The sequence below is a fragment of the Oncorhynchus clarkii genome, chromosome 6, assembly GCF_045791955.1.
Source record: "Oncorhynchus clarkii lewisi isolate Uvic-CL-2024 chromosome 6, UVic_Ocla_1.0, whole genome shotgun sequence".
NCBI classification, from domain to species: Eukaryota; Metazoa; Chordata; class Actinopteri; order Salmoniformes; family Salmonidae; genus Oncorhynchus; species Oncorhynchus clarkii.
In genome coordinates this window covers 83,911,240-83,935,862 of record NC_092152.1, presented here as the reverse complement: position 1 = coordinate 83,935,862, position 24,623 = coordinate 83,911,240, and the positions used below count along the sequence as shown (strand labels likewise).

Sequence of the window (24,623 nt, the reverse complement as noted above, 5' to 3'; positions counted from 1 at the left end):
CGTGTATTTAGGCCCACGTGTGCAAATAGTTTAAATGTTATTTTAAACTAAAAAGAAAAGTTTGCATGCGGTTCCTTGAACTTTATGCCCCGGCAAGCTATTGATACCTCAGCACAAGGCTTACCGGGGTTAACTGAGGGGCATTGATCAGGTTATGAATAGTTAATATGGTCTTACAGTATTGGGTTTCAACACTAACCTCAGCCTATTGCTCTAATATATCACTCTGTTTGTAGACGCAATCTGCTCGCACCGTGTCCTGTGTGCTCAACAAATTTCCTTCATTTACTGACAGTTTGGTTCGTGGGTGGTGGGTATTGAGAGAGAGGGGGGGGGGGGGGGGGTGCAGCAGCATATGACAGTCCCGCCGGAGGCAAGTTATCCGCTCATCTAGGATTCGGTCCATTTTCAATGCAGAATCTAAGAATGCACAGTATGTGATTTAAAACGTGTCCAATTGTTTGACATTCGAACAAAAGCACGCGAGCCTTAAAATTCATGGCGTCTTTACCAGAAGGGCTGGAATTGATTTGCGTGTCCACGAGAAGCAAAACAGATGGTCGTGTAACTTGATAAATGATACATTCAGCCATTTTGTTGCCTTCGATTTCATATTCAGTTTTGTCCTAAATTTGCTCGTTTGTTAATACTGGAAATAGTCTATAGGCCTTCATTGGCATTTGGTAAGTGCAGTTACTCTCCGATGAAGAGTTGTGATATGCAAAAATACATAAATCATAAAAACATTTCCAATTAGCATATGGGTATAATACACACTTGTACCTACCTACATGTGTGAAATAGGACAAATAAATGCACCCATCAAATTATAATTATTTGTCTATTATTAAAATATCGTTGGTCATTAGTTGTGTCAAAATAGTGTCAATTTATCAAATGCACCTTACTACTTAGCACACCATGTTAATGCAATATATATCCATCTATCTTTCTCTTAATGATTTTTTCCCCCACTTCTATGAAAGATCCACTGAGTAAAGTTTAAATGGATCAAGTAACAGCCTAGTGGCTGTTGTTCCTTCATTGTCCGGGAGATAATATAGTTAAAGAGAAGGAACGCTAAGTGGGTGTGCCTTGCCATCCATTAGTTTAGCGGTCACTTCTTCAGTGAGGAGCGTCGACTGCTGTCTTGAGGAGTGGCGAAGGCTCGAGGACTGCCATGCCGTCACTCTCTCGTGCGCCACTCAGCCGGTGAGAGTCGAAGAGGATGGAAGTCCGTTCACTGTACTGAAACAGAGACAGAAACACTACAGAGAGAGAGAGAGAGAGAGAGATATTTGGCTAGTCTGAACGCTTGGTCCAGCAACAGTATATTTAATCTCGGACTAGACCTCTGCTTGTGTCGGTGATTTTTGTTCAACTTTTTGATGAAAAGTTGTTTCCTAAGCCTAGGAGTACTGTGCTCTTTTCCAGAAAGAAAGGTAAGGATCTTACTCTTTTCAATTAGTTGTCTTGTGTATTTTCTATTGAAATTTTAATATCTCATCACCAGTCACAACAGCTTCATATTTTACATGTTTTTCGTAAGTGTTACCTTTAATTTATTTTCCAATTAATATATTATTTTCGGAAGACTTATAGAATATATATTTACAACCGTTGCGCAAAACAAAAAAACATGGGACGGATGTGAGATGCTAAATGTGAGGGAAATATTTGCCTTTTGTAAAAGTCAATTTTAAGGTTTTATTGTAGGCCTATAAGCCGTTGTACTAACGTTAATCTAGGGAGACACGCATGCGATGTTTTAATTATATATATGGCTAGTCTTTTATTAACAGATCAAATACGTACAATTTAACCCGTGTAATTACCAAGAAAGCAGCTTAGCTGTTCTTTTCCTCTCTGGTAAGCGCATTGGCGCAGCTCAGAGTGTATTTTCCTTCTGCTCTTTTGCGTGTAAGGATCTTATGTAGTTCTTAAGTAATCACCCTCGCCTCTGAGCCGATTTAAAGACGACAGGAAAAGGTCCCGTCAATAAACAACTAACTGATCATGGATAGCCTTAGTTGGCATAGTCCTACAAAAAAAAATAATTTGGATGGTTTAAACACTTCATATGAATATGCCTATACTAAACATGCTCGTATAAAATTGAACGTTTATATTACATTATGTAGACCTATTTTATTTATTAGGCTATTATTTATCTATTTATTTAGAACTGGGTCACCAAAAACGAATAACTAACTAATCCTTGATTTTTGTAAATAATGCTGGGTTGAAAATGTTTTTGATTGTTCAATAATAACACTAAGTATGTAGTAATAATAATAATAATAATGCATAGTTATTAGTATATAATAACACTGATCTTCTGCGTTACTTTTAAGACCTTGACCATGTTATTATTAATATTGCACGAAATGTGCGTGCGTAGGCCTTTTGGTAAGATTAATTACAAAGCTATTTCATGGATTTTATTTATTTATTTGTTGATTTGGAATGAATTGCAAACTATTTAGGGCTAGTGCATTTTTTGACAGGCGTTATGCCAACTGTAGGCCTATATGGTAGTGCAATAGGCTACCCTAAAATTATTTTTTTATTTTCAGACTTCCAGGAATGGAGTCGATACCCAATCAACAACCAGCGGGACGAGACTCCAGCTCTTCCCCCAGCTCCAAGCAGGACGTTCAGCCCTTCTCCAGCCCCATCTCCCTGAAGCCTAACCAAGTCAGCGAGACCGCGTTGTATGGAGTGCACATCGTGTCTTTGGTCATAGATGGCCAGGAAAGACTTTGCTTGGCGCAGATATCCAACACATTGCTAAAGAACTACAGTTACAACGAAATCCATAACCGACGCGTTGCTCTTGGAATCACCTGCGTCCAGTGCACGCCCGTCCAGCTCGAGATACTGAGGCGCGCTGGCGCCATGCCAATCTCCTCGCGGCGCTGCGGTATGATCACTAAGCGGGAGGCGGAGAGGCTATGTAAATCATTCCTCGGTGCTCACAACCCACCAAAGCTACCGGAAAATTTCGCTTTTGATGTCTCTCATGAATGCGCGTGGGGAAGCAGAGGTAGCTTCATACCTGCCAGGTATAACAGCTCGAGGGCCAAGTGCATTAAATGCACATATTGTAACATGTATTTTTCCCCGAATAAATTCATATTCCACTCCCATCGCACTCCCGAGTCCAAGTATACACAGCCAGACGCAGCAAACTTCAATTCGTGGAGGCGCCATCTCAAACTAACAGACAAAAGCTCGTCGGATGATGTTGCCCACGCGTGGGAGGATGTTAAGGCGATGTTCAACGGGGGAAGTCGTAAGAGGACGCTACCTATGAGTGGGTCATCCATGTCCTCTCCTTTGAAGTCACATTCCACCAGTAACCCAACCCAAAGAAGTTCCCCCGAGGTACCCCATAAAACGTTGCGCTGTGACGAAGACCGAGGTAGGCCTAACATCAGTCTGTCAAATGGCGTCCGGAACTACCCGGTTATCCCTGTGCCCAGTAAGAGCTTTGGGATGCTTCAAAAGATCCAGCCACCGCTCTTCCCCCACCCGTATGGATTCCCTGCGTTTGGACTGTGTCAAAAGAAGGACGACGGAGTGGGAGAGACAAATAAAACCAACGTTTCGGGTGTCTTTTGGCCAGGAGCAAAGGACAGTATCTATCCCTCTTTCCCGATGTTTTGGCCAACAGCAGGTGGCCTGCCGATGCCACCGTATCAACAGTCACCACCCAAACCACCCACAGAGCTCTTAAGTGTCAGACAGAGTGATCTCGAGTTATCGGATCAAAGTGACCGGTGCGCAAACACACCTAAGGATAGCTTTCAAGACAGCGAACGGTGCTCCAGCTCACAATCCACCCGGAACGACGAGGATAAATCCGGGGATGAGGCCCGGTCGACGGAAGGACTCCCCACAACTCCACGGAAGATAAATTACATCTCTGCGTTCAGACCTGTGGTGAAAGACGCCGAAAGCATTGCAAAGCTATACGGCAACAGGGACACGTACAGCGGTGTGCGCTCTGGTTACCTATCGCCAGATTTCGTGAGTGAAAGTTCTAGCTATAGGTCTATGTCCCCGGATGTGGATAGCGTGGACGACCCAGACGTTGACGTGGAGTCAAACAGGGCACACGAGGATGAAGAGTCAGTCCAACTGTCAGTGGAGGACCGTCAGAGTCCCCCGCCCCTCAACTCAGCCCATTCCGGGCCTGAAGATAGTCGAGAGCTGGGGACAAGTCCAGGACCACAACCGGAAGATCCCCACTCCGGGTCCTCTGATGACGAGAGGCAGGGTGGACAGGTGTCAGAGCGCCATGATACACCGGTGTACGAAGTAAGTGTGCCAAGGTCCATATGAGTGCTTTGATGTTCAATATATTTACGCACATGTTTGTAAATTCATTTAGGCATCAATCCACGGAGACTTGTTTGGATCCCATATGAAAATGGGTGATGTTTGGTCTTGTAAGTGCATGGGCATAAAGTATGGTCATCATGCTATGTTTAATGTTCCAATGGCCATAGGCCTATGCCTTAAAGGATGTTGATATGGCTGGCAGCTTTTAACAGTTTGAAGCCTAAACAGTAGGCTAATGTGATGTTTTCAACGCGTTTTTGCAAGGGATTTTTCATATTTTGGTTAAATGAGAGAAAAAAAAGCCACTTATATTAACTATATCCAGGCCTTCTCGCATGGGGTTTTATTGTGCTGTTGAAAACCCTGACATTACAGAAGGCTGAGCCTGTTTAGACATACATTGGCAGGTTGGAACAAATATGGAAATTATCTTTTGTTAAAATACATTTTGGCAATGACATTTACAAAAAAGACCATCGTCCCAATATTAAAGAGATTGAGAATGGAGTAGGCTTGTTTTAATAAGGTCGCTGAGTGGGAGCCTAGGTCTGTGTCTTGTCTTTTGTTCTAAAGATAATTGAAGTGGTTCTGTTTGGAGTGTTTACTGCGAGCCTTGTAGTGTGTTGGGAAAAGGTTAGGCCTGCGCCTGCCTCGTCCTAATGTCAGTCAAACTGCAATTTAGATAGGTGGACAACAATTTAATTACTTCCCTATAATTATAAATTGGAGACGTGTCACGTGGGTATATCCGTTCAAAGAATTGCTTGTGAAATTAAGAGAATTATAGATAATTGCAGTTGTATTGACTATAATGGCTTTGGTTAATTTTGCAGGTGTACACACATGAAAAGGATGGACACATGCCTTTGAACGGTCCATCTACGTTCGGATCAAAACATAGCAGCCCATTGCAATCGAACGGTAGGCCTATTATCTTGCATAGTACATATTCATGGTATAGTTTCTGTATGCAAATAGGCACGTCGCTTATTACTGTCTGTCTTTATCAGGTGTACTCCATGTTTCCGACCCACACAAACAACGTTCTCCTACAAGAGAGGACGTTCCACAGAGAGCCTATCAGGACCAAGCAAAGGAAAGCCCACCATGTGAGTCTCTCTCTCTCTCTCTCTCTCTGTGTGTGTGTAAGTGTGTAAAAGTTTAGTAGGCCTACCATGGTAATATAGCCTATTGTATTATATTTTATGTAACGAAATTGTTAGCCAAAGGTTTCTCACTTTTTACTGTTCCAAATATGATAATTTATAACAGAAAATTGAGTAAATTAGATTAATTAATGAGCTGATGCCATCTTTAATATTTCTCTCGCAGGCGATGGGGCATTGCGTCAGCATGACGTCAGTAGGATCCACGAAAAAGATATCGAAAACATGGCTAAAGGTAATCATTTGATTTTTATCAATGATCATTGACATTTGTTTATATTGATTAGCCTCGTGCAAACAAGTAGGCCTAGCCTAGCCTCGTGTCAAGTCATTAGATCTCATCTTAAATTGAACAAAGCAAGGTGGAAATCACTAAACATAATAGGCTAATTTTCAGTTCTGGGAATAAAAAAATTAAAAAATCATATTTAGCATTGAATTAACAGAGTTATATTTTAAACATAACGAACACGTGTGAACGCGGCTCTATTTATATCTCTACTTCCTCAAAGCCTACTATTTCAACATTCGAAAAAACCCTCGTGTGGTTAATTATGAGCCTTTTTATGGAACATGAGAACCATGTTCCATGTTGGTCTTGTGTAGGCTACGACGTGTGGAATCACCAGTCTAATATGCTAGACTGAGGTTTCCCCTTCCATATCTAGGTACTGCACTAACAACATAATACCTATTATGATCTGTCTAATAATCTATTTTTTTTAATAGCTTTATAAAAAATTGTTATGCCTACAGCTTAACACAAGTTTGCACGGTCACGTTTGAATTGTTTTCCATTCGTTAACCTCCTCTAATGTTAAATTATGAGAAACGGAATTGTTCTACTTATTGTAACACGAAATCGTTTTTACACTATTAATATTTTAACGAGCCCAGCCGTTAAGCTGCGGCGCTGGAGCCTCTAACCCCGAGGCGATGGAGCTAATTATTTAGCAATACCATGCTTGGAGACACAGTGAGGCTAAACGACTGTTAGCGTTCCAACCATAGGCCTTCTGATAATAGTTATTACGATACTATAGGGAAATAAACCAAGGGAAACATTGTGGTTGTTTTTACCCATAGGCCTGTATTGTATTAGGCCTATAAAGGCCTGTAATCAAAATCAAATGCTTTAATTGTTGAACAGGCTAAGATAGGTCTGCAATATATAGGGTTAGTATGTTGAAAGCCACATTTGGAATTTACTGCTTTGTCTATTGCCTTTTTACAACGACGATTATGATAATGGTGATGACCGCTTCGGTTTGCAGAGGAACTTCAGAAACAGCTTGTCGAACAAGTGGAGCTCAGAAAAAAGTTGGAACGCGAATTTCAAAGTTTAAAAGGTAGGACGCTTTATTGTCCTACTGCTTAAAACACACACAGAGTCGAGGTGCAGCTGAAATATTTACATGAGGGGAAACAGGCGCAACTCGATCTCTTAAAGTAAAAAAAAAAAAAATGTAACTTTATTTTTTAAGAGTTAAAGTCATTCACGTTTCCACCATCTTGGCCTGTTTCAGAATGAGTTTAAACATAAAGAGACATACAGCGAACATATTGACTACAACGAAGCAAACATTAGTGGACAGCGGCATGGTGCTGAAATGGAAGTAAATTATTGTTTCGCTTCAAAAGCGAGAGCTGCTCCTGTTTCCCACACATCGACGTCTTTATTTTAATGTAGTCAGATGTCATAATGCTGAGAACCCATTAGGCTTAAATTCTATTATTTGGACTTGCGCACTGTGTTAATAGTAGCCGTCTGCTTGCTCACTATGCAGATAATTTTCAGGACCAAATGAAGAGGGAACTGTCCTACAGAGAAGAGATGGTCCAACAACTTCATATTGTCCGAGGTGAGTCTCCTGGAAAAATGATTGGAATATGCTAAATGGTCAGTGTTTTAATAAATGAAATAATATGTCCCGACTTAAATTGAATGAAATGACCCATATCGTTATAGCGTTTATGTTCTAAAGTATGAAAACGTGCGTGTACAAGAACGGTCATATTGACTTTGTTGCTTCCTTGTACCACACAAGAATGAAGAGGGGAAAGTGACACTTGCATAAATTCGGTCATTATAGAATTAGGCTGCGTGTCCACGATCTACAAATAATAGCTTATCATTCCTGTCAAATAGTCAACATTTTTCGCAATTTGACTGGAAATTGTCGAATGAACTGCAATAATATCAAACCATAGAGAGATTGATTTCGCTGTGTTTTGTTTGTAAATGTTATTTTCTCCTAAATCACGCACTGGAAAATGTAAAAGGCAGACCATTACGTATCATCGTATCAGTTACATACAGTAGACGACAACAGCTGATGCCGCCCTTTCACGGATAGACTCGTTCTAGAGTTACTGGACCGCGGTAGTGTAAATACACACTTCAACTACACTAAGAGGTCACTCAAAATACCCGAGGGTGAACAACATACATTACAGTCATCCATTTCAAAGTTTACAAACCACCGCTTTGTAGCTCAATTATTGCGTTTTCTTTTCTTATTATTTATGTGTTGTTTGCTTAGACACGTTGTGCAGCGAGTTGGATCAAGAAAGAAAGGCGCGTTATGCAATACAACAGAAGCTAAAAGGTAATTTATATGGTCCAAAAACAGAACATGTATCCAGTTTCAGTCCATTTGTGAATGAATTCAATGGCTAGCTGGGCAAGAACATGGCCTTCTAATGGACTTTGATTATGACTAGTAGTATTTGTCAAATTACAACCGTACCTATGCAAGTGCTACTTTTTATTCTTCGCTAGCATGTGTGTCCTTATGATATGCTAATTCCTAGCGCATTTGATATTGAGCAGAACTACTGTGACGTGTAGACTAAATTTAGAGGAAAAAACGACTAGAGAACACAGTGTGGATAGAAAAATAACAAAGACATTTCATCTGCCCAGTGTTTGAAGTGACACATCCCCTTTCTCCCTAGAAGCTCATGACGCCCTGCACCATTTCTCCTGCAAGATGCTGACCCCTCGCCACTGTACTGGAGCCTGTACTTTCAAACCCCCTCTGCTGCCTCCATAATAGACCACCCCCCCCCCCCCCTGACTCCAGTACAGCTCACTGCAGCCAAAAAGAGAGACGCCCACCTCAAGTAGTCACAGTCTCTCCGTAACTTCTTTACCTTTGCCCTCCCTCACCAGTCATCCAAGGATTCACAACTTGTGTACACACTCCAGCGCTATTTATTTAACGCAGAAGAAGTGGCTATGGAGGTCAGGAGAACAAGACCTTCCATTGAAAAGAACTCTTGAAGATACACCAACACCAAACGACTGGTCCATTGTATGTGTTGTATTTATAGACAGTTATCAAGTTGTAAAGAGCTCTTGATATGGACTCACCAAGTCCCTTTGAATCATAATCTATTGCTCTTCACATATCCCGTGTGTATATATATATATAAATATATATACATATATATATGTGGAGATGTGCAATGAGTTGTATAATGTGATATTTCATAAGTAACACGAATCCTAGCATTCTTGGGTTGTTTTACCACATTATGTATGTGTTTTTACATATATTTATTTGTGTTTAAGTTAGTCGTTAATCTGTTCTGTCCATCTGAAACATTAAACAATGTATATTATTGATGTAAAGCACTTTAAAAAATTGGCAACATTACTACTGATCTGGACCTCACTGTACTAAGAAATAAAGTAAACTCTGTTAGGCATCTAATGTATAGAATACACTTCGTTCTAATGCAGCGTTTTCCAAATGCTGGACCAGGGGGATCCACAGATGATGCACCTTTCTAGGTTTTTGTCCTAGCCCTAACACACCTGATTCAAACCAAAGGCTTGATGATGAATTGTTGATTAGTTGACTCAAGTGTGTGAGTGTTAGGACAAAAACACCGCTTTGGGTCACCGGGACCAGGAAAGGGAAACGCTGTTCTAATGGCGCCAACATTTATTCTAGCACTTATTTCGAAGTAACCAATGACCTTTCAACCTTGAACTAATTAAAAAGATTCCGTTTGCCTAAAATGTCACACAACAGATTAGTCTTTTACAGTGTATAGAATGTTCATTCAGTCTCAACTATGATTGTTTTTAATCATACATAGATACCATGTACAGTATATTCATTATAAAAGGTATATTTCTTCCGTATGATTTGAGCATTCGGTTACAAGACACACCCAGCTTCTGTTGTACTTAATAAAGGGGTTGAATCATCGTCAGAACCCTACCATACATTAAATAAACCACAGGCACAGAAACCAAACCTATTTGTTGTGTATTTAATTATGTCTTGTAGGCTTTATTTTGTCATGTCAATCCTTTGTGCATGGCAAGAGTTATGAGTGGGGATGAGATGAAAGGAAACCAAGACGCCACGTAAAGAGACTTGAAACGGCCATTTGTGACTGAATTCCATGTTGTGCAGTTGATTTCTGTAACCAATCTTTTTTTAAATCAATTCCAAGCCAGTTGGTTATTTTTTTCCACGATATATATGACCTTTAAAAAGTGTTGTTGTGACCCCATTAAGGGCCAATAAGACTCATGTATGTATTATATCAGAAATTAATGTAAAATACGATTAAAAAGTGAATCCTCTTTTTGCCTTGTCTCCTGAATGTCTCTTAATAGGAACGATACTGACACCTGCTGGAACCTTTAAGGAATAACAACCTGATTTAAAATTAATTTAGCATCCAGGTTGTTTATTTATTTATTTATATATTTTTTTCATATCAAACGACTCATTCCATACATGGGCTGTCTCAGAAGTCCAGTCAAGTTATGTTCGACATTCTGTCAGGGGAATAGCCCTGTTTAATAGTGAAATCTAATTATTCTGATGTGAAGCCTAATAGCTATTGATTAAATGCTCTTTAGATGGCCCTCTGTCCCTAGGCACAAGAGAGTAAGAGAGATGCTCGCATAATGGCAGTGATGCATGTTGAATATTAATCTTTTTTGACAGTAATTGCTCCCCACGTGAAGGCACCTTTTCATTTGAATACTAACCACTCGTGTGTGTATTGTAACATGTTTACTCAAGGTATACTGAAGAAGTTGTTTATGAACCGGAGTTTTCATTTTCCTGTTTCGTCTACATGAGAATGGCATTGAACACAAGTGATGTGATCATTTTTTTTGCTGTTGCACATGGTATAGATCAGCAACACAGTATCGATATAATAATTTATATATTTACTGGTTTGTTAAGCCTCATAATATCACAAACTACTAAACATTTGACTCGACACAACTTCACAAGTTCAACTGACATTTGAGTGAAGTACTGACATCGTGACATTGATTACATTACAATGATTAACAGACACCGTTGAAGTATGATTATTTTTCATTTTTTAATCATGATATTTTTAAAGATGTATTTTATTATGACTGTATACACGAGTATGATTGTGAGAAGCCATGAATAAAAGTCTTCTTAAATTATAAGAATGAACAGACCACATAACCCATTACACCCTTGGTAAATAGTGTCGGAGGGCTGCCCTCAATACCAAACAATACTCTTTTTGAAAGTCGCTCAAACTGTTTGTCGTGGTACACCCAAACATATAAAAGCCCACTTAAATATCAGTTGTAATGAGTGAACCCATTTTCACAGTGAATGATTTCAGATTTATTTGCTTTTTTGTTACAATTGTTCAGAATGGCCCGGCCAAACATGAGAATGAAAGGGTATGGTTTGTACATCATAGAAGTTTATCAACCTATTAGAGTGACCATGAAATAATGTTTGTTCCTGTTCATTATGCCAACATTGGTCATGGAATCTAACTCTAAATCACTCCTTTGACAAAGACAAATACAAAGTTAACCTGCACTTGTCCTGTCACTGTGGACATCACATTGAACAGGTGGGGACTGGAACATGTGCAACAGCCGTCCCTGTTCAAATACCCCTCCACGTGAGCCTTCTATGGTTGACTGAAGTCATCCGTAATGGATTTGTGTCATCAATCATTACATTGAAGATGAATTGCATTGTTAGGGAGTAATGTACTCCACCCAGTGTTCTGTTCATGTCCCTCTTAGGAATAAGGAGTAGCCATGTATGGTATAACCAAATAAGATACATAGACATCAGTACAACACTGGAAAGCTGGGGGGCATTATCTTATTCATGATTAGATATAACATAGTCATATTAACAATTTCATGAGGACTTTGGGGGCTCTATAAATGTCAAAAAAATAGTGGGTAATCTGTATCTACCATAGTCTGAATTACAATGGAGATAGTGCCATCTACTGGACAATGAAGATTAGTGACATCTACTGGCTCATGAATATGCAGCATTTATAACTTTTCAAACGTGAAGTCGATAGGTCCCTATTCTGAAACGGTGCCCAATCCCACTGCTATCTCGTTCCAAACTAGTTTTCTGCTGCTGCGTGTTTACCAATCCTATTGGAACTAATTTATTGGGTGCTTTAGACACCTTGTTAGTCTATACTATAAAGATGCATTCAGGGTGGGCAACGTTCTAAAATGTTTGTAGTTGTAGAGAGAGCAAACTATGAACTGTTTTAAAAGGTCCAATGTAGCCGTTTTAATCTCCATATCAAATCATTTCTGGATAACAATTAAGTACCTTACCTGAAGTACCTGATTATTTTTGACCAGTTTAATTGAAAACAAACAAAAATGGCTTCTTTAGTAAAGGGCAATTTCTCAAGCAAGAATTTAGCTAGGATTGTCTGGGAGTGGTCTGAGTGAGGAGGGGACATGTAGCTATTATTGGCAGAGGTTTGGAACTCTCTGTCTTATTGGTCTATTAAAGGGATTCTCCGGTACTCTTGTATACTTTTTAGCCAGTAGTTCTGAAAGTAGTACTCACATGCCAAAATCATGGGCATTAACATTAGAGTTGGTCCCCCCTTTGCTACTATAACATCCTCCACTCTTCTGGGAAGGCTTCCCACTAGATGTTGGAACATTGCTGTGGGGACTTGCTTCCATTCAGCCACAAGAGCATTAGTGAGGTCGGGCACTAATGTTGGGCGATTAGGCCTGGCTCGCAGTCGGCGTTCCAATTCATCCCAAATGTGTTCTATGGGGTTGAGGTCAGGGCTCTGTGCAGGCAAGTCAAGTTCTTCCACATCGATCTTGAAAAAACATTTCTGTATGGACCTCGCTTTATACACGGGGTCATTGTCATGCTGAAACAGGAAAGGGCCTCCCCAAACTGTTGCCACAAAGTTGGAAGCACATAATTCTCTAGAATGTCTTTGTTTGCTGTAGTGTTAAGATTTCCCTTCACTGGAACTACGGGACCTAGCCCGAACTATGAAAAACAGCCCCAGACCTTTATTCCTCCTCCACCAAACTTTACAGTTGGCACTATGCATTCAGGTAGGTAGCATCCCCCTGGCTTCCGCCAAACTGTCAGATGATGAAGCGTGATTCATCACTCCAGAGAACGCATTTCCACTGCTCCAGAGTCCAATGGCGGCGAGCTTTACACCACTCCAGCCGACTCTTGTCATTGTGCATGATGATCTTAGGCTTTTGTGTGGCTGCACGGCCATGGAAACCCATTTCATGAAGCTCCAGACAAACAGTTATTGTGCTGACGTTGCTTCCAGAGGCAGTTTGGAACTCGGTAGTGAGGGTTACGCGCTTTCTGTGAGTTTGTGTGGCCTACCACTTCACGGCTGAGCCGTTAATGCTCCTAGAAGTTTCCACTTAACAATAACAGCCCTTACAGTTGAACGGGGCAGTTCTAGCAGGGCAGAAATTTGATGAACTGACTTGCTGGAAATGTGGAATCCAATGACAGTGCCACGTTAAAAGTCACTGAGCTCTTCAGTATGGTCATTCTACTGCAAATGTTTGTCTATGGAGATTGCATGGCTGTGTGCTCGATTTTATACACCTGTCAGCAACGGGTGTGGCTGAAATAGCCGAATTCACTCATTTGAAGATGTGTCCACATACATTTGTAATATATAGTGTATATATAAAACAGGTAAATCCCATTTTTCAAGCATATCTCAAGAACTGTTTTTGTTACGAATTGACTCTTATCAGCACCTCACAACCCTTTCAATCTGCACAGCCCACTCCCCATCTCCCAGGAGCTTGCCTGAGTGTCTGGGGGCACCATAAACGTAGGTCGAAAATTTTCGACCAAGCCATAAACCGGCCTCTCAAACTCTCTCTGATCTGTGTGACTTAACCCTGATTGGTTGCTAATGGGCACGTTGTCAGGGGGCACGACACCTGACAGCTCTTCTCTCTGTGCAGCCCACTGTCTCCTCACTTCTCCTCTGAGTGGACTTGTGGGATGGAGTGCGTGCAGAAGACCTTTAATATTGTTGTTGTAACTTTGTGTGTTTACTGTTACTGATAGTTGTTTGATTATATATATATTTATTATACAGTCCTGTGCTATTTAATTATTAATCCAGTTGTGCTACTTTATTACCAGTCCATTCTGTTGTAATTTGGATCCATTTGCTTATCCTGTTGTATCCATTGCATTTATTCCTTATTTTCCTGTTTAACAGATAACCACATCCTTTCCACATATATTCCCTGTCTTGTGTGTGTGTGTGTGTGTGTGTGTGTGTGTGTGTGTGTGTGTGTGTGTGTGTGTGTGTGTGTGTGTGTGTGTGTGTGTGTGTGTGTGTGCGTGCGTGCGTGCGTGCGTGCGTGCGTGCGTGCGTGCGTGCGTGCGAGCGAGCGAGCGAGTGAGTGAGTGAGTCTTTTGTGGAGGAAATGAAGTACAAAACTTCTATGGAGACAACTCCATTACAAAGAACAAGTTGGTGGTTGGGAGAGAATTTTTTTTTGCATTTTACATTGATTGAGGACATCAAAAGATGCCTAAAGTGTCATGTCAATTAAACGTATCTCTTGAAACGGAATATGGGACGGATTATATCTACTGCAAAACTAACACAGTTTTAAGCACTCAAACAACGTTTCAAGTATTTAAAATGCACCCCCAATGAGCGCACGCACGTAGCGTGGTGGTCGTCAACGTCACAATACGTCATCACGCTTGCACTAGGAATTGCAAGATGGCGGAGAGTGCGGAATTGAAGGTAAAGCGCAGCTTGAAATCATTATAAATGTAAACGGTTAGCAAACGATATAATGCCAACGCAAGTCTTCGCATGTGTAATTTAAACGACAAGGAACACATTTTAGTGTGAATTTATGTGTATTTTTTGTGCAAAAGGATAACTTTAAAGGAATTCACTATAAGGGGAAAGCTGGAACATGTTATTGTTGATGTTGAGAGAGAACCGCTCGTTCGTTAGCGGTCTCCTGCATAGAATATCTTTATTAGCTAGCTAGCGGAATAATTAAAAAGTATTTTTCCTTTTCGGTCCATGTCAATTTAGTAGACATTTAGTTAAAAAGTATCTTATGACAATGATGGGTCGTAGTTGACTGTTTGAATGAGGATGCCGTTATCAGCTAATTAGTTGGTCCGCGTTTGGAGAGGGGACGAGCGGTCTTGACGTTCTGTCAAGCTAGTGAACAGAGGCTCCCGCTAGCGATGGGAGAAGGACTACATCTGCTTCTTGCTAGTTTAGGCGACTATTCAAGCGTTTTCACTTTTAATCAATTTCTCAAGACGCATAAAATGATGCACTTTTCAATGGTGTAACAGTGACAATCTGTTCTAATTTGAAAACGTTTTCTAGCCTGGTTAGTTAGGTAACTTTTACACAGCGGTGTGGAGAAAAAGTGAATACATTTTTATTTCCCCAGCTGACTATCACTGGGTCATAGTGATAGATGTTGTAAAACGTGTAGCAATGTTCTTTTGATATGTTGACATCTTTGAACACGTTTAGGCTTTATGCTAATCTTAACACGTTGCTCTGCATCAAAATCAAACGTTATTAGTCACATGCGCCGAATACAACAGGTGTAGTAGACCTTACAGTGAAATGCTTACTTACAAGCCCCTAACCAACAGTGCAGTTTCAATAAATATGGATAAAAGTAACAAGTCATTAAAGAGCAGCAGTAAAATATAAAAATAATATTTAAAAAATATATATATACCGGGGTTCCGGTTCATTCATTGCAGTTCAAGTTCTGGTAACTTGTTTTGAGTTAGTTCAGCCCTAATTTACCCTCGCCCAAGATGTACTCTTTAAGGTTCAATGACCAAATGTTATTATCACAGGTATACTGTCTCTGACAGCCAAATACTCCATCTAAACGGGAATCAATGATACAATTCTAGAAGCATAAAGCCCTTTACATTCATATCACATCAAAAATAATTCTACAAATACAAAATATACACTTACTGCACACTGTTTTAACCGGCTTCATCACAGTTGCAGCCGACAGTATTTTACAGTGACCACACGTTTCTGGCGGCCTTCCGTTACACACAGGTATTCGGAGCATGCTAGATAGTTAATTAGCACAGGTCTTCCATTAACGTGCGCTGTATCTTGGAGATATGGCCGTGTGGGAACCCTAACCCTATAAAGATGTATATCAATCTAACCTTTTTTGAAAATGTATTTCTCGCTGATTTGAAAGATAAGGTTCGTATGCTTCCAAAACCGTACCACAAGGGATGCTTGTTCATGTTCAGGCCGAGCGCTGGGGTTTTTAACAAAACTGTACAGAAGATGCCTTCTTCCAATTACTCTTATGCATAATGTAATGGAACTGAGAGTCATAATGTAATGGAACCGAGAGTCGTAATGGAACTGAGAGTCATAATGTAATGGAACTGAGAGTCATAATGTAATGGAACTGAGAGTCATAATGTAATGGAACTGAGAGTCGTAATGTAATGGAACTGAGAGTCGTAATGTAATGGAACTGAGAGTCGTAATGTAATGGAACTGAGAGTCGTAATGTAATGGAACTGAGAGTCGTAATGTAATGGGAGAGTCGTAATGTAATGGAACTGAGAGTCGTAATGTAATGGAACTGAGAGTCGTAATGTAATGGAACCGAGAGTCGTAATGTAATGGAACCGAGAGTCGTAATGGAACTGAGAGTCGTAATGGAACTGAGAGTCGTAATGTAATGGAACTGAGAGTCGTAATGTAATGGAACTGAGAGTCATAATGTAATGGAACTGAGAGTCGTAATGTAATGGAACTGAGAGTCGTAATGTAATGGAACTGAGAGTCGTAATGTAATGGAACTGAGAGTCGTAATGTAATGGAACTGAGAGTCGTAATGTAATGGAACTGAGAGTCGTAATGTAATGGAACTGAGAGTCGTAATGTAATGGAACTGAGAGTCGTAATGTAATGGAACTGAGAGTCGTAATGTAATGGAACTGAGAGTCGTAATGTAATGGAACTGAGAGTCGTAATGTAATGGAACTGAGAGTCGTAATGTAATGGAACTGAGAGTCGTAATGTAATGGAACTGAGAGTCGTAATGTAATGGAACTGAGAGTCGTAATGTAATGGAACCGAGAGTCGTAATGTAATGGAACCGAGAGTCGTAATGGAACTGAGAGTCATAATGTAATGAGAGTCATAATGTAATGGAACTGAGAGTCATAATGTAATGGAACTGAGAGTCATAATGTAATGGAAGTAATGGAACTGAGAGTCGTAATGTCGTAATGTAATGGAACTGAGAGTCGTAATGTAATGGAACTGAGAGTCGTAATGTAATGGAACTGAGAGTCGTAATGTAATGGAACTGAGAGTCGTAATGTAATGGAACTGAGATGTAATGGAACTGAGAGTCGTAATGTAATGGAACTGAGAGTCGTAATGTAATGGAACTGAGAGTCGTAATGTAATGGAACTGAGAGTCGTAATGTAATGGAACTGAGAGTCGTAATGTAATGGAACTGAGAGTCGTAATGTAATGGAACTGAGAGTCGTAATGTAATGGAACTGAGAGTCGTAATGTAATGGAACTGAGAGTCGTAATGTAATGGAACTGAGAGTCGTAATGTAATGGAACTGAGAGTCGTAATGTAATGGAACTGAGAGTCGTAATGTAATGGAACTGAGAGTCGTAATGTAATGGAACTGAGAGTCGTAATGTAATGGAACTGAGAGTCGTAATGTAATGGAACTGAGAGTCGTAATGTAATGGAACTGAGAGTCGTAATGTAATGGAACGTAATGTAATGGAACTGAGAGTCGTAATGTAATGGAACCGAGAGTCGTAATGTAATGGAACCGAGAGTCGTAATGTAATGGAACTGAGAGTCGTAATGTAATGGAACCGAGAGTCGTAATGTAATGGAACCGAGAGTCGTAATGTAATGGAACTGAGAGTCGTAATGTAATGGAACTGAGAGTCGTAATGTAATGGAACCGAGAGTCGTAATGTAATGGAACCGAGAGTCGTAATGTAATGGAACCGAGAGTCGTAATGTAATGGAACCGAGAGTCGTAATGTAATGGAGAGTCATAATGTAATGGAACTGAGAGTCATAATGTAATGGAACTGAGAGTCATAATGTAATGGAACTGAGAGTGATGATCAAAGGCTACATTTATCCCTAAACTAGTTGTCAGAAATGCAAACCTGCATAGCAACCTTTTGCCTGAATGATTTCTCTCAGCATTGCTTGCATGGTGCCTTCAGAGCAGTTGCCTACTTGCCTTCCTAGAATTATCTCATTTAAAGCTAGTGCGGTTCATGTTTCTTGTGTGGTTCAAAATCTAGTGTACTAGGATCACAAATCAATAGCAATTGATTCAGATGTAGACATACTTCAAAATGACGTTTTTTTGTGATTCAAAAAGAGTGACATCAGTTTTCTCACGTCAACCATTTGATTAGGAACAGTATTTCAGATCGTGTTTTATTGTGAGTTGTCTCAGTCTGCACATCTGTTGTGAGACGTTGCAGCGGACAATATGAGTTAGGGCCTAACTGACGATACCCGATGCTTGACAGGCTCCCTTTTGAGCTGCTATTGATCTGAGGGATATTTTTATACTTTACTCCAAAGTGTTGCTATTGCTGTGTGCTTGGAAACTAAGTCCATGTTAATGTCCTCGGTGTATCTCTTCTACGGCACGGCGTTGGTGTTTAAGTCTTTATTCCTCACACACACGTTGTCTGTTGTTAGTTTCTGTTCCTAAACCATGTCCAGGCTCAAACTCGGAGCAGATGGAGTTCGTATGACATGAGATTGCTTCCTACAAATAGTATTTCACCACTGATGATTAACGCTTCGTGTTTCTTGCAAATCATTACACTCACATCAGATCATCAACACTACAGTGGAGACAGTCAGTACATCAGATCATCAACACTACAGTGGAGACAGTCAGTACATCAGATCATCAACACTACAGTGGAGACAGTACATCAGATCATCAACACTACAGTGGAGACAGTACATCAGATCATCAACACTACAGTGGAGACAGTACATCAGATCATCAACACTACAGTGGAGACAGTACAGTGGAGACATCAGATCATCAACACTACAGTGGAGACAGTACATCAGATCATCAACACTACAGTGGAGACAGTCAGTACATCAGATCATCAACACTACAGTGGAGACAGTACATCAGATCATCAACACTACAGTGGAGACAGTCAGTACATCAGATCATCAACACTACAGTGGAGACAGTACATCAGATCATCAACACTACAGTGGAGACAGTCAGTACATCAGATCATCAACACTACAGTGGAGACAGTCAGTACATCAGATCATCAACACTACAGTGGAGACAGTCAGTACATCAGATCATCAACACTACAGTGGAGACAGTACATCAGTACATCAGATCATCAACACTACAGTGGAGACAGTACATCAGATCATCAACACTACAGTGGAGACAGTCAGTACATCAGATCATCAACACTACAGTGGAGACAGTACATCAGATCATCAACACTACAGTGGAGACAGTCAGTACATCAGATCATCAACACTACAGTGGAGACAGTCAGTACAGTGGAGACAGTCAGTACATCAGATCATCAACACTACAGTGGAGACAGTACATCAGATCATCAACACTACAGTGGAGACAGTCAGTACATCAGATCATCAACACTACAGTGGAGACAGTACATCAGATCATCAACACTACAGTGGAGTACAGTGGAGACAGTACATCAGATCATCAACACTACAGTGGAGACAGTCAGTACATCAGACTCAACACTACAGTGGAGACAGTACATCAGATCATCAACACTACAGTGGTACATCAGATCATCAACACTACAGTGGAGACAGTACATCAGATCATCAACACTACAGTGGAGACAGTCAGTACAGTGGAGACAGTCAGTGCATCAGATCATCAACACTACAGTGGAGACAGTCAGTACATCAGATCATCAACACTACAGTGGAGACAGTACATCAGATCATCAACACTACAGTGGAGACAGTACATCAGATCATCAACACTACAGTGGAGACAGTACATCAGATCATCAACACTACAGTGGAGACAGTCAGTACAGTGGAGACAGTCAGTGCATCAGATCATCAACACTACAGTGGAGACAGTCAGTACAGTGGAGACAGTCAGTGCATCAGATCAACACTACAGTGGATGCAGTCAGTACATCAGATCATCAACACTACAGTGGAGACAGTCAGTACATCAGATCATCAACACTACAGTGGAGACAGTCAGTACATCAGATCATCAACACTACAGTGGATGCAGTCAGTACATCAGATCATCAACACTACAGTGGAGACAGTCAGTACAGTGGAGACAGTCAGTACATCAGATCATCACTACAGTGGAGACAGTCAGTACATCAGATCATCACTACAGTGGAGACAGTCAGTACAGTGGAGATCATCAACACTCAGTGGAGACAGTCAGTACAGTGGAGACAGTCAGTACATCAGATCATCACTACAGTGGAGACAGTACATCAGATCATCACTACAGTGGAGACAGTCAGTACATCAGATCATCACTACAGTGGAGACAGTCAGTACATCAGATCATCACTACAGTGGAGACAGTCAGTACATCAGATCATCACTACAGTGGAGACAGTCAGTACATCAGATCATCACTACAGTGGAGACAGTCAGTACAGTGGAGACAGTCAGTACATCAGATCATCACTACAGTGGAGACAGTCAGTACATTCTGTCTCTCTCTCTTATCCTTAGCTCTGTGTTGAATGCTAGATCCACTGACCTGGTGTCTTCCAGGGTTGGGGATTTGAAGAAGTCAGAATACAATACTCCCATGTTTTTAGTGCCATAGGCTATACCCTACCTCCCAGTGGTAATGTTAGTGAGAAAACGGCTTTGCAGATTTTGTGAACCATAGCTAGTGGTTGTAGTGCTCACTGAGTCAGTCTCTCCTCTCCTCTGAACTAGCCTCTGTAGAGGTGTGAGGTGACCCAAAGTTCATCAGTCGCTTGACTGGTAATGTGATCAGATGATTCAGAGCTGTCTTTCTCCTCCCTGTTGAGTTGCAATGCAGGTCTGATTCTGTTGCAATACAGGTCTGATTCTGTAGGTTACACGGGTCTGATTCCGTAGGTAACACGGGTCTGATTCCGTAGGTAACACGGGTCTGATTCCGTAGGCAACACGGGTCTGATTCCGTAGGTTACACGGGTCTGATTCCGTAGGTTACACGGGTCTGATTCTGTAGGTAACACGGGTCTGATTCCGTAGGTAACACAGGTCTGATTCCGTAGGTAACACGGGTCTGATTCCGTAGGTTACACGGGTCTGATTCTGTAGGTAACACAGGTCTGATTCCGTAGCTCAGTTGGTAGAGCATGGTGCTTGCAATGCCAGGTACCACCCATACGTAAAATGTATGCACGCATGACTGTAAATCGCTTTGGATTAAAGCATCTGCTAATTGGCATAGAAACTGCTAGAATATTAAATCTACTCCTTACATTGGTACGGGATGTAACCCGTGCTTCAAGATGCATCGATCCATAACTCAACTCTTAGGCTCATCCATGGCTTCAAATACTCTGTGCTTTCTGAAATCTGTCAGAAATAGGCCTAAAATGGCCTCAAATGTATTGCGTTGATATAGACAAGACGCAGACTATATTGTTGCTTAAAACATTTCAATTGTTGCTATTGTAAAAGTCCTTCATCTGCATTAGTCTCATTCTGCAGACAGCTGCACCAACGGGCCTGTACAGTAACTCCTCCTGCTCTGGAAGCTTACAGGTGAAGTCTATTTGTAGAGCATGTGGCTAGGCTAATCTCTAAATGACACGGTTCTCTCTCCCTCTGTCTCTCTCTCCCTCTGTCTCTCTCTCCCTCTGTCTCTCTCTCCCTCTGTCTCTCTCTCCCTCTCTGTCTCTGTCTCTCTCCCCCTCTGTCTCTCTCTCCCTCTGTCTCGCTCTCCCTCTGTCTCTCTCCCTCTGTCTCCCTCTCCCTCTGTCTCGCTCTCCCTCTGTCTCGCTCTCCCTCTGTCTCTCTCTCCCTCTGCCTCTGTCTCTCTCCCTCTGCCTCTGTCTCTCTCCCTCTGCCTCTGTCTCTCTCCCTCTGCCTGTCTCTCTCCCTCTGCCTGTCTCTCTCCCTCTGCCTCTGTCTCTCTCCCTCTGCCTCTCTCTCTCCCTCTGCCTCTCTCTCTCTCCCTCTGCCTCTCTCTCTCCCTCTGCCTCTGTCTCTCTCTCCCTCTGCCTCTGTCTCTCTCCCTCTGCCTCTGTCTCTCTCGCTCTCTGCCTCTGTCTCTCTCTCTCTCTCCCTCTGTCTCTGTATCTCTCTCTCTCTCTCTCTCTGTCTCTCTCTTAGCACCAGGCTACCTCTCATAGGTAGGATCAGTGCTATTCAGAAGAAGAGACGTGTGCTCAGTAATCACCAAAGTGGATGATGACTGTTTTCTTCGTGTGTGTGTGTGTGTGTGTGTGTGTGAGAGATGATAGCGGTTGTGTGGTGTGATGTTACTGCTTTGAACTCATAGCCTACTACCTCTCAAACTGTTCCATTGCATCATGACTAATTAGTAACTGAGAGGCTATGTTATTGGACTGGACTGTTTGTGACAATCAGATTCTTCACAGGCTGATTTCATTAATGGGGGACTGAGCTGACTAAGAGAAACGTGCTATATTGACCCAGCATGACTTCACCTTAAGACCAGACACAGACATTTAGTTGAAGTTAAAGAGATTAGTTCCTTAGATAGATCATCAATGGCATCGTCCGGCCAGACTGCTCATAGAGGACCGATGGTGGAGGTAAAACATCAGAAACACATTTGGTTTTACTGAGGTCGTTCTTCCCTTTTATTGGTCACAATACCTTTATTGTTCAATGCACAGTGTGGTGTTGAGACAGATTGTGAAATTTCATTATAGCCTTCGGGTACCAAAAGTATAATTGACCATTTCTGCCCAAAAATAGCCTGCCTCTGCTTGCTACCAGCCGGGGTGATTTTGAAGCCCTGTGTTGCCGTGGAAACATATATAACTGGTGTTATGTGCTGGCTGGACATGTAATGGAAGCAGGTTTGAAAATCATTTGCATTGAAGCTTCTTTGGATATCCAGGTTTTCAGACCAGGTTTACGGCTGACGTCAGATCAGTTGAAAAGGTCTGTCTGATCAAAGCCTAGGCTATAACACTAGTGGTTCTACTGTTCCTCTTGTTGAGGAAAGGTGTGAATATGTTCTGAAAGCTGCAGAGAGAAAGGTGTGAATATGTTCTTAAATCTGCAGAGAGAAAGGTGTGAATATGTTCTTAAGGCTGCAGAGAGAAAGGTTTGAATATGTTCTTAAGGCTGCAGAGAAAGGTGTGAATATGTTCTTAAGGCTGCAGAGAGAAAGGTGTGAATATGTTCTTAAGGCTGCAGAGAGAAAGGTGTGAATATGTTTTTAAGGCTGCAGAGAGAAAGCTGCAGAGAGAAAGGTTTGAATATGTTCTTAAGGCTGCAGAGAGAAAGGTGTGGATATGTTTTTAAGGCTGCAGAGAGAAAGGTGTGAATATAAGGCTGCAGAGAGAAAGGTTTGAATATGTTCTTAAGGCTAAATCTGCAGAGAGAAAGGTGTGAATATGTTCTTAAGGCTGCAGAGAGAAAGCAGCAGAAGGATTGGCAGGGAGAATATATCACCTCTCTCAACAGATGATTTCCTCCTACCTGGGAGCAGCTCCAGTACCTATTTCCAGGTTTCACAGTTTCTCCTCACAGTTAGCCCTCTGCACACCTTCCCACAGCCTTTAGTTACACTACTGCAGCACAGAGACACTGTAAGGATGAAAGCTAAAATAACAACTAAATGCTTTAAATAGCCAGTTTCTTATTGTTTTTTTAATTATGCTCCTATAAAAAGTGAAAAGGTAATTTTCTGATTCTGACACCATGTTACTATTGTAGACACTACATGTCAGTCAATTAAACCATTACCCCAAATATTGCATAGATTTTAATGGACATGACAGCACGTTGTGACCCGGCCTCACCCTCACTTAATAATGACTAAACATAGAACTCCACCGGCCTCTCCCCTGGCCTCTCCACCGGTCTCTCCCACCGGCCTCTCCCCTGGCCTCTCCCCTGGGTCCTCTCCCCTGGCCTCTCCACCGGTCTCTCCCCTGGCCTCTCCACCGGTCTCTCCCACCGGCCTCTCCCCTGGCCTCTCCCCTGGTGGCCTCTCCCCTGGCCTCTCCCCTGGTCCTCTCCCCTGGCCTCTCCCCTGGCCTCTCTCCCTCTCCCCTGGCCTCTCTGGCCTCTCCACCGGCCTCTCCACCGGCCTCTCCCCGGCCTCTCCCCTGGCCTCTCCCCTGGCCTCTCCCCTGGCCTCTCCCCTGGCCTCTCCCCTGGCCTCTCCCCTGGCCTCTCCCCTGGCCTCTCCACCGGTCTCTCCCACCGGCCTCTCTCCCACCGGTCTCTCCCACCGGCCTCTCCCCTGGCCTCTCCCACGGTCTCTCACGGTCTCTCCCACGGTCTCTCCCACCGGCCTCTCCCCTGGTCTCTCCCCTGGTCTCTCCCCTGGTCTCTCCACCGGCCTCTCCCCTGGTCTCTCCACTGGCCTCTCCCCTGGCCTCCCCCCTGGCCTCTCCCCTTGCCTCTCCCCCGGCCTCTCCCCCGGCCTCTCCCAATCACCTCTGAGCTGAACATGTCTCATTAAGAAATGGAGTGTGCTGAAGACTAGATGTATTTCCAGTGGATGCTCTAACCA

General features: G+C 42.0%; 2 protein-coding genes across 2 annotated transcripts in view; both read left to right on the top strand.

Moving 5' to 3' along the window:
• Positions 1-1,322: 1,322 nt before the first annotated feature.
• LOC139412267 (SKI family transcriptional corepressor 1 homolog-B-like) lies at positions 1,323-8,569 on the top strand. Its single transcript, XM_071159107.1, has 9 exons — positions 1,323-1,442; positions 2,577-4,323; positions 5,181-5,268; positions 5,358-5,456; positions 5,680-5,748; positions 6,788-6,862; positions 7,301-7,375; positions 8,057-8,122; positions 8,472-8,569. The coding sequence occupies exons 2-9, from the start codon at positions 2,587-2,589 to the stop codon at positions 8,567-8,569; spliced, it is 2,307 nt and encodes a 768-aa protein (XP_071015208.1). The 5' UTR covers positions 1,323-1,442; positions 2,577-2,586.
• A 5,987-nt stretch (positions 8,570-14,556) lies between these two features.
• Positions 14,557-24,623, top strand: part of LOC139411734 (E3 SUMO-protein ligase PIAS1-like) — a 91,645-nt gene continuing 81,578 nt past the window's right edge. Inside the window, exon 1 of the mRNA XM_071158417.1 lies at positions 14,557-14,594. Coding sequence (XP_071014518.1) covers positions 14,571-14,594 — 24 coding nt within the window. The 5' untranslated portion in view covers positions 14,557-14,570. The remainder of the gene's footprint in view (positions 14,595-24,623) is intronic.